Source organism: Lupinus angustifolius, chromosome LG05 (assembly GCF_001865875.1).
Source record: "Lupinus angustifolius cultivar Tanjil chromosome LG05, LupAngTanjil_v1.0, whole genome shotgun sequence".
Classification (NCBI taxonomy): Eukaryota; Viridiplantae; Streptophyta; class Magnoliopsida; order Fabales; family Fabaceae; genus Lupinus; species Lupinus angustifolius.
The window spans coordinates 9618904-9629656 of record NC_032013.1 but is presented as its reverse complement, the minus strand read 5'-3'; the positions used below and the strand labels follow the sequence as shown (position 1 = coordinate 9629656).

General features: G+C 31.7%; 1 protein-coding gene across 1 annotated transcript; it reads left to right on the top strand.

Moving 5' to 3' along the window:
* LOC109347682 (protein WALLS ARE THIN 1-like) lies at positions 1885-6061 on the top strand. Its single transcript, XM_019587676.1, has 6 exons — positions 1885-2229; positions 2506-2568; positions 2788-2904; positions 3634-4072; positions 5199-5350; positions 5866-6061. The coding sequence occupies exons 1-6, from the start codon at positions 2006-2008 to the stop codon at positions 6053-6055; spliced, it is 1185 nt and encodes a 394-aa protein (XP_019443221.1). The 5' UTR covers positions 1885-2005; the 3' UTR covers positions 6056-6061.

The window sequence follows — 10753 nt, the reverse complement described above, 5'->3', positions numbered from 1 at the left end:
TGGTACGGGAAGCTGCACTACAAGTTTGGAGAGCTAGGCTCTTGGTAACATCGTCAAGAATACTCAGAAGGTCTATACTATAGGGGAGCAGTTAAAGAGAATTAGACATTGAACAATGTGAAGTCATATATTCGCTAAGGTGGAGATTCTCGTGTTGATTTCCTAAGGAGCGAGATATTCGTTTATTTCAATCAAGGTGAAGATTGTTGGGATGCTTGAAATATATTATTATGTTAGTTCTACATTGTCTAGTATTGTAATAGATTAGAGTAATCAATGTTATATATTGGACTTAGGGATGACAACAGGCACAGGCGAGCACAGGTAGTAGCTACCCGCTTCAAAATAGAAGAGTAATACCCATACCCGCCTGTACCCGTACGGGTACCGTGTGCGGGTATTCGCGGGTATTTCTGGGTACCCGCGAGTACAGTGGGTACCTGTGGATTTCCTCTATTATAAATAAATTTTTAAATTTTTACTTCTATTGTATTTCAAATAAGATGAAACTTAATTATTTTTGTACATTTTGATTGAATATTTGGCAAAAATACTAAATTTATTCGTGTTTTCTATTTGTGTGATTTTTTGTTCTCATTTCTTTAACAAAAAGTATATATTTACTTTGTAAAACATGTGTGTTTCTACACATGTAATAATTTTTGTAGGATATTTCACCACCAAACTCAATAAAATATGGAAACAAAGTAAAGGAAAAAAATATACATAGTGTAATAAATGTTAGAATAATGTATTTTTTATTTTAATTAATTATAATATATTAATCATATAAATAACGGGTACTCGCAGGTACGGGTACCATAATACCCTTACCCGCCCGTATGTACTACGAGTATTTTTAAAAACCCGTTTATAATACCCGCGGGTACCCGTTTGTGACCCATACCCGTACGGGTTTTACCCGCGGGTACGGTTTTTTTTGCCATCCCTAATTGGACTCAAGTCCCTTGTTATAATGAGCACCAGATATAATCACAAAATAGAAACACCCCATGGACAGGTGGACTCATGAGTGTGCTAGAGTTTGTAATCCTTATTCTCTAATAATATATTGGTAGCCGCTTAGCGCTCCCGGTGACATAGGCACAATTGGTCGAACCTCGTTAACAAATTATCTTGTTTCTTCTCTTCTATTTATTCTATGCCTTTATTTGATTGTTTGTGGTCAACGTTGCGCAACGATCGCTTCCGCTCCACCAACATTACCTCTAAGTAACTTATAAAATATGGATTTTATAGAGGTAGTTCATTTATCACATAGCAATGTTATATCCTTCTGCTACACCTTGCTATTAATCTTCCTATTCATAGAAGTACAACAATATTACTTGTAAACTAATCATTAACAAATAAAGTATTACATTGTGACATATGTCAACTTTTTCGTAATATGAAGATTTTTAGAAAAATTTAGTATGAGGATATTTAATTTCCCTTTATGAAACATGATCAACTAATTTATTTTATTTGTTGACTATCTTATATAGATCATTTCGGGCATTACCAAAGGCAACCCTATTCTATACTCCTTTTTCTAGGATTGATATTTGCTATCCTTTTTTTCCAATCAATCTCTCACTTTCTTTATTTAGTCAACAAATTGAAATATAAAATAACTTATTTAGTAACTTCACTATTTTTTACCAATAATTTTTTTTAAACACGAGTGGTGCATAGAGACAACATACGTTTTCCTCTTTTTCTATAGTAGTTAGTGGTTGATTTGGCTTATGAACATAAAAGTATAAAAATGATACTTATGAATATATATTTAGAGTGTAATAAATGATAAATGATAATTATGTGTACAAGAGAAAAAGAAACTCCTTTTTTTCCCTTTCCACTCTCACTCTTCACTATATTTATACCCCCTCTACTACCCCATTCTCTTCACCACTAATTCCCAACTTCTCTTACCAAAGACTAACTAGAACTAGACCATATTATTTGGGTCAAAGTCATAGTCTCTTGATCATTCCCCAATATGGCTGATACTTCAGGCTCAGCCTCTTCCAAGAGAATGTGGTGCTCCGTTCCAGAACGGTTTCAGCTTCATGTGGCCATGCTGCTTCTGCAGTTTGGCTATGCTGGGTTCCATGTTGTCTCTAGAGCTGCCCTTAACATGGGCGTTAGCAAACTTGTTTTCCCAGTCTATAGGAACATCATTGCTTTGCTTTTGCTCCTTCCATTTGCTTACTTCTTGGAAAAGTTAGTTCTCCTATAACCAACTAATATTCTTAAGTATATGTTCAACTATACATATATCTACTCTCATAAATCCTGTCATGAATTAACAAAAATATCTCATGTAAATTAAAAATTCTAAAAGTTAATTATTATTATTGTTTTTACTTTATTATTATTGGGCATTACAAGATTTGAAACAACAATCCATGTTATATTATACATATACAAATACATAGACATGAGTACTTAAACTTAAGGGCTTGTTCCTTAATTTTGTTTCTTTTCCTTTTTGTTCAGGAAGGAGAGGCCAGCGATTACTTTAAACTTCCTCAGCCAATTCTTTCTTCTGGCACTTGTTGGGTATGTCTAATTATTAAACCATGTCAAAATGTATCTTAATTTGAAAGTTCAAAAGAAAATAAAATAGAAACTTTTTTCAACACCATATCATTATATTATATATATATATATATATATATATATATATTTGCATTAAGTTGTAGCTTTTTTACTTGTATTTCTTAAAACTATAAATTAAAATTTAGGATGGTCTTTTTATAATAAAGTTACATGAAACAGGATAACAGCAAACCAAGGTTTCTACTTGCTAGGCTTGGAGAATACATCCCCTACCTTTGCATCAGCAATACAGAACTCTGTCCCAGCCATTACATTTCTCATGGCAGTCATACTCAGGCATGTCCTTCACTAGTTAATAAAATAATTATCATTATTTGCATGTAAGGATTCTTAATAATACTATATAATATTTCATTACATTTTCTGTACTTGTGGACTCTCATTTGAAAATATACACTGTGCCAGAATTACCATTCAACAGTGTTCAAAATTATTATTAAACATTCTGTGTTTTCAAGTACTCTCTATGTAACCGTAATGAAATGTGTAGTTAAATTCCACAATGCTTTTATGAATACCGTAAAATGTGAAAAATTAACAACGCTCCTTATAATGGTGGGGATTCAGTTAGGCAAACCACTAAAACCATAATTATTGAAGCTTGTGATTGTGTACCTTGGGCAGTGAATCAAAATGTGGACGGCATGATGTCATACGGTAACAATATTGTGGTTACGTTTACTATAGTAACTTGCATCACACTGCGCAATTGTCATACGATATCACAATTGTGGTGTGATACCAAATCATAATGATGTAGTTGCATTAGGCTGCATTAGTTCTATTCAATTGAAAAATATTTTTTTAATCACAAAATAATTTAAATTGCAACGGCCAGAATCTATAGTGACTGAAATCTTAGTAACGAAAACCATGATGGCAATCACGAAACACTGCCTTTGTTATAGTTAAGATTTATGTATTAGTTTTCTTATACTGTTGCTACACCAAGCATATATAATCTTTTATACTAATAATGTGTATTATTTGGTTATGCAATTTCAGGATAGAGCAAGTGAGAGTGAACAGAAAAGATGGGGTGGCTAAGGTAGCAGGAACAATATTATGTGTGGCAGGGGCAACAGTGATTACACTTTACAAGGGTCCAACAATATATAGCCCAACCCCACCACTACACAGCACCAACATGATCACAACAACTACACCACAAGTATTTGATTTTGGGTCACTCTCACTTGGTGATGCAAAGGGAAAAAACTGGACCCTTGGTTGCATCTATCTCATAGGACACTGTTTATCTTGGTCTGGTTGGCTTGTGTTGCAAGCACCAGTTCTTAAGAAATACCCTGCACGCCTTTCTGTCACTTCTTATACTTGTTTCTTTGGACTCTTACAATTTCTTCTTATTGCTTTGGTTCTTGAAAGAGATTATCAGGCTTGGGTTTTCCACTCTGGTGGTGAAGCTTTCACAATTATATACGCTGTAAGTAATTAATACTTCTTATTTTGTATGAAAAAATCAAAGAATTTTTAATGAAGTAACTATACTGTATATGTACTCTTCATGCAGATATTGTAGTATCTTTTAGTGAAAGCTTTTGTTTCTTTTTTCCTTTTTACTTTCAAAGTATCAAAATGCTAGAAAGTCATAATGTTTTTTTGTGTTTGTCTACCAAGGGTGTGTCCCCAAACCAATACTCCTAGAATAATACATGTTTAGATGTCAACATTACTTACTGAAATGAGTTTTCTCTCTAACATAAACATTTTTTTCTTATATTTTTTTAAAGCTTATTTTAATATTTCTTTAACAAAAAATAAATAAATTATAGCTAATGTTAATGATGTAAAAACCGTATCGTACCGACCGGTTCAACCAAAAAACCGGCGAACCAGATCCCTAACCGGTACGGTACAGATATTGTACAGGCCAAATATCAAAACCGGCCAAAATCGGTGAATCGACCGGTATTTAATTAAACCGGTCGGTTTTTGTACACATATTTTTTTTTTTAAAAACTTAAAAACCCATTACAAGGTGACCAATCTTTCCAACACTTCAAGACACATGCTTCCAAGACATACTTAGATTACACATTTGAATTTTTTTGTTATAGGTTTATATATATATATATATATAAATATAAGCAGATATGTTCATTTTAAATGACATACAGTTTAATTACTGAACCACTGGTTGAACCACTGTACCATTATACCGGTACCCTGACCGGTTTGATAACCAGTACGGTTTTAACAACACTGGTTAATACAATGTAATATAAATAGCATTATAAAGTTTGGGTGATGAAATTGATAAGTATTTAATATATGTGTATTTTAAGTTGCACTCAGACAATCATCACAATGACTACAAAATTGTAGTTTCATAGTATCGATAATGGCATCGAACCACAAGTTTGTTTGATCGGCCACATTTTCTCCAAATATTTTACAAAACACAACCCCAGTTTAAAACAAATCTAATCACTTTCTACTAAATATTTCATGTCATAATTTTCTTTTAGCAATCATTTGAGACTGAATTGTATAATTTTATTAAAACTCAAAAATATTAATATAATTTACTTTTTAATATATTTGTGTAGGGAGTGGTGGCATCAGGAATTGCCTTCGCCGTACAGATTTGGTGTATTGATAGAGGTGGTCCTGTATTTGTTGCTGTGTATCAACCTGTTCAGACTTTTGTTGTTGCAATTATGGCTTCTCTCGCTTTAGGAGAAGAGTTCTACTTGGGAGGGTTAGTCCCTAATTACCCTTCATTATCTTTCTCATTTGATGATTTAATATAAAAGATACAACAAAACATGTACAATAATTTTATTTTTCAATGTTTGATAGTTTAATTTTTTTTTTATACACAGTATTTGATAGTTTTGACCACTTATTTTATGCAAATAAGTGTGTTTAATGGTATTTTGAGTTGTGTGATCATTTTGAAAATGACAAAATTCACTAAAAATCTGGATCCTTAAGTATTTGTTTGTGTCACATGTCTACTAGAGAAGATCTAATCACCAAGTATAAAGTTAATGTATACATTATCTAATCCCTCTTTGTTGATCTGGGATTAAATATTTTTATACCCATAACCACATTCATCATTTTGCCATGCTATCTTCATGGTCTTGTACATCTATTTAACTCATTTGAGTTGAATTTTTTTATTTTTACTCTTATTTAATTTTAAAAATAATAATATTTCTCCTAATTTGGTTCTTGCCCATGTGGCTGGATGTACTCTTTATTTTATAGGATCATTGGGGCAGTGTTGATTGTAGCAGGACTATACCTAGTTTTGTGGGGTAAAAGTGAAGAGAAGAAATTTGCAAAGGAACAACTTTCAATTACATCCACTGCTGAACATAGCATCATTAGGCCTGCAAGCCATGCCAAAGCATCACTTATTCAACCACTCCTTCCATCTTCAACAGAGAATGTTTGATCAAGAGAACCATATGATTTTAAACAATATCATATTTTCAGGACATCTTGTTTGTTTATTAAGGATTTGTTTGCGAATTTTATTTTGGTTGGAAATGAAAGAAAATGAGAGGCTTGAGAGTCATGTGATAAGTTATTTTGTGACTTTCAAATCTTCTCATTCTCTTTTATCCTACAAAAATTAATTCGCAAACATATCAACAGATTCTTCCTTTTTATTTTATATTTCTCGTTTTAATGCTTTCTTACTAGGTCATTTAGAATGAGAGATTTTATGGGAATGATTGTAATGCTGGATGTCACTACTTAAGGTGGGGCCTAGAGCCTGAAATTTCATATGCTTTTATATTTTAAACTATGGTTTGAATCACAAAAGGAGATATTTCATAGAAAATTATATTGGCACTGTGATAGGGAAGGGACATGCGTGAACACTCAAATTGTTTCAAAAGTAGACTAAGCATTATGGTGTTAATATGATATAAGTGTCACCTTCAAACTGAATAATAATTTCGGTCGGATTCAATTAACTTATCTAATTTCTTATCACTATCAAATTTTGTAAGTGTATGATCACATAAAGAAGTACCCATGCTTGTAAAATCTCAAGCACAAATAACTAAATCCACTCCGGGGTTATAAATGACCAACAACAAAGAACCTATAATTTTATACACATCCACATAAATTAAGAATAATGTCTATATTTTTCACAACTTATCATACAATTTCTCTTTTTTCTTGTTTTCTATGGGGTCCACAATTTCTTATAAGACTAACCAAAAAAATGTTCCCGTAGAAGAATATTATTCCTAATAAAATAAGAGTCTCACCATAACAAATGAGGGGAGAACATTCTTATTTCAATAAGAATCCTCTAAAAATCACAATTGGAGATACTATTAGCTCACAAATCCCCATTTACATATATTTGCATGTAATTGTAGAACAAAGATCATTTGTCATAAAATGATTATGTCTTCACATTTCTAATCTATTAACTTACTTTCTTCAAGTAATACAAAAATGTTATTTTATGTATTTAAAATTTTTATTTTTAATTAAGTGATATATTTACATTGAATTGATACATGAAACTTTGACAAGAATGAGGACATGAAATATCTATTACTAATTATATATGTGGTCATGTTGGTATAGAATGGCCCAATGAGATTGCATTGTAACGATTATGTCGTTAGCACATAAGAAGAGATATAAATCTAATAAGCGGCTAAAGGCAAGTAAATAAGGACTGATATGTAGAGTTACTTTATAAGATAAAGTCATAAAGCCATGAGGCTACAAGCCAACATGTCTTTGTTAATTCTTGTGAAGACATGGACAACTTGACAAAGTTCTAGGTAAAATTATATGCATGTTCAACTAATAGATCACATAGCTTTAAAGGCTATCTTATGAATCATTTGGATCCATGATCATATATAAATATAATCCCCTTTTTAGAAAGTCCACTTTATTGAGATGATCGATATATAGATGTTTTTACTTTTATGATGAAGGGAATGGAATATCTTTCCATTATTTTGGTTTGCTTTTTTTCCACACATTTTTTATCCTATGCTTTACTAGCGGGTTGTGTCAAAGTAGCAATGATCATAAGCTGTTGAGGAGGAGACTTCAAATATCTATATTTTGTTACTTAAATATTACAAAAGTATGGGCCGGTCATGGTGGAAGTATCCCAAATGAAATTCACCCCTCCAATCAAAGATTTGAATTGTATAGTAGTCTCTTTTGAAACAACTTTACTAATCACCATTCTAACACCAATGTTAATATTTGGTATATTCAAGAATAAAGTCTCAAATTGAATATAAAGAAATGAGTATAAATATTTATAAGTAAAAGAGACTCATGAAACCATTACTTTAAGATTTTTGGTGGAAGATGTGATGTCTCACTTGTGTCTCGTCACTCTTTTATCTAGTAACAATGAGCCTCTTTAGTGGTTGGAGGCTCTCCAATCACGAACATGTCCAACAAGTAATATCATAGTTGATGGTTCGACCAAGACATGGTAAACTTAAGGGTGAGTAAACTAGTAAGTGTGTGGTACCTACACTTTAGAAGCAGATTATTTTCAAGTGTAAATTCCTATATTAGATATGAGGTGTTAATGAAATAATTTATAAGTGAAAAAACTCATGAAGTCATTCCCTTAATGTTTTGATTAAGACGTAGTGTCTCACCTAGATATGGCAAAATGGGTTGTCTGGTCCATTTTTCCTGTGCCCAAAAATGTCCGTAAAAACTTAAGTGGATGTGGTATGTCCATGTTGTCTTAACGGACAAAATGACATGTCTTGTCCATTTTAAAACGAGCTAACCGACATGTGGACGGCGCGTCATTGATGAATAATTTAAAAATAAAAAATATTATAATAAAATAAAAAGAAATTAAATAAAGTAGTTGAAATAGAACAAAATTTAAAAAACTTTGATATTTTATATGATATTGACTAAATCATATTACATCACAATTTTTTTAAGACATTAAATCACATTGTATTATAATTTATTTGAATTTTTCTTCTTATTTTCCTTACACTATACTCGCGGGTCACCCACATTGCCCAATAAAAATATTGTTGGCTTTGTATGCAAACTATAAGGGTAAAACATGCCAATGAATAAAATTTATATGTCATACCCACAAAAAAATGTGGGCTACGAGGGTGAGCGTGTGGGCAATGCCCATTTTGCCATCAATAGTCTCACTTATGAGTCTTCAATCATCTCATATCTAGTAACAATGGGACTAGGAATGACAACATGATGGATTGGTTGGGGTTTGTGCTTACCCGAACCCGAATTAAGTGGGTTGAAAATAATGCTACCATCCTCGAACTCGTTGAGTTTCGGTAACCCAAACCGAAAGGGAACCCATCCAAAACATGTACTTCTATATATATATAGGTTCTATATATATGTCAAATTTCTATACACATATATTATATATATATATATATATATATATATATATATATATTTATGTGTAATTTTATAACTTTACATAGATTAATCGGGTTTGGGGCGAGATCGGGGTAGAGTATAAACTATACTAAACCCGAACTCGAATATAACTTGAACATAGTCAAATCAAGCTTTCTCTGTTAAATTCGAGTTTGATTCGAATGAGTATCCACAGATTCAGTTTTCATTATCATTCATAAATAGGACTTTCCAGTGATTAAAGGCTTAGTGACAGAAAAATATAACCATTAATTTCATACTAATGCCTCCAGGACACTAATGTTAGAAAACTAGACTCATGGGAAATACTATAAGATTAAACTTATCTTCTAACCAAGACATTCATGTGAAGTTTTCAAAAAAGTAATAAAGTGAAAGCATACTTGTATGTGTTCATAGAGAACATTGAAAAATAAACTTGCATGTGCTTGATCTTGGCATCTATATCTATGGAAAATACGTTGTGAAACTTGTAGGTTTTGGATGTTTTGAGTCATGTATGTAGAATTTCACTTGACCATGATTTGGGGTGAGTATAACCAAAGTCATTCAATTGCCAAAAACAAATTGGTGTGTGAGACACTTCTATCAATTTTTTTTACTTTCCCATAAGTTAAATCAATCTTTTTTTAGCTATTATAATGTTTAATCACATTGTCTATTATAACTATATGTCATTAAATCATACCATATCAAAACAATAGACCAACACTAGTGGGAAAAGGGATTTTAAATCAGTTTTAAATAAAGAGGTAATAACATTTTTATCATTATTTTATAAAACAAATAAATTGTTTTTACCCAATTTGTAAATAATTTTAAAATTGGTTAGAAAATTTAATCATTTTAGATGTATTTTGCACATCGAGCACCTAGTCATCCTAATTTGAAATTTTATTTTTCTATATTTCCTAAATTAGTTTACAGCTGACCCAATTTATAAAATTCTATTTCTTAGACTAAACTGAAGAATGAAATTATAGCTTTCTCAAATTAATGTATTTATATTTTACCAAAACTTCAAATGAAGCTGTCACACTCGAAGCTATCAGGGGTTCATCTAATCATCACTACTCTCCAACTTTCAATCCTTGTCATTCTCTCACTCGAAGCTAGCAAAGTTCCACACTTTTAATAGTCGTTTATTGTAGTCAAAGTTCTCTGCTCACTCAAAGTTCTATATCATAGTTCCTATTGACTAGCTCAGTTAGACACCATAATCATGAATATTTATTTTTACTCTCATTTTACAATATTAAGGTACCTTTGTTGTGTTCTTCTTGTGTGGTGATGATGCTTTTGTGTGTTTATCTTTCTTGTACGTATTCTAAGTTCTTATAGATTTAAGCACGTATTTTGCTGCTTGTGCGTAGGCTTGTTGAAATCTAAGTTCTTATATATGTTGTTATTGTAAATTGGGCAGAGCATGGTGTCGCGCCCGATTTTCGGCTGCACGACTTTGTTTAGAGTCGCCACTACATTTTATGGTTAAAAATGTAGAAAAATCTTTTAAGCCCAATTACCTTGGGCTTTTGGATTTTTGATATCCAGGTTCGGGAGTCGCTTAGAAGATAGGGAAGGTATTAGCACCCTACCCGCCCGCCTTAAGCGGTACCTTAATTAAAATATATGACTTTATTGTTATTATTATTATTTTATTTTATTATTAAATTGTCTGATTAATTAGTTACTTGTTATGAAA

Coding starts and splice junctions, on each gene's coding strand:
- LOC109347682 (XM_019587676.1), top strand. CDS start 2,006: ATGGCTGATACTTCAGGCTCAGCCTCTTCCAAGAGAATGTGGTGCTCC. Junction 2,230..2,505: donor TTTGCTTACTTCTTGGAAAA/GTTAGTTCTCCT, acceptor CTTTTTGTTCAG/GAAGGAGAGGCCAGCGATTA. Junction 4,073..5,198: donor CTTTCACAATTATATACGCT/GTAAGTAATTAA, acceptor ATATTTGTGTAG/GGAGTGGTGGCATCAGGAAT.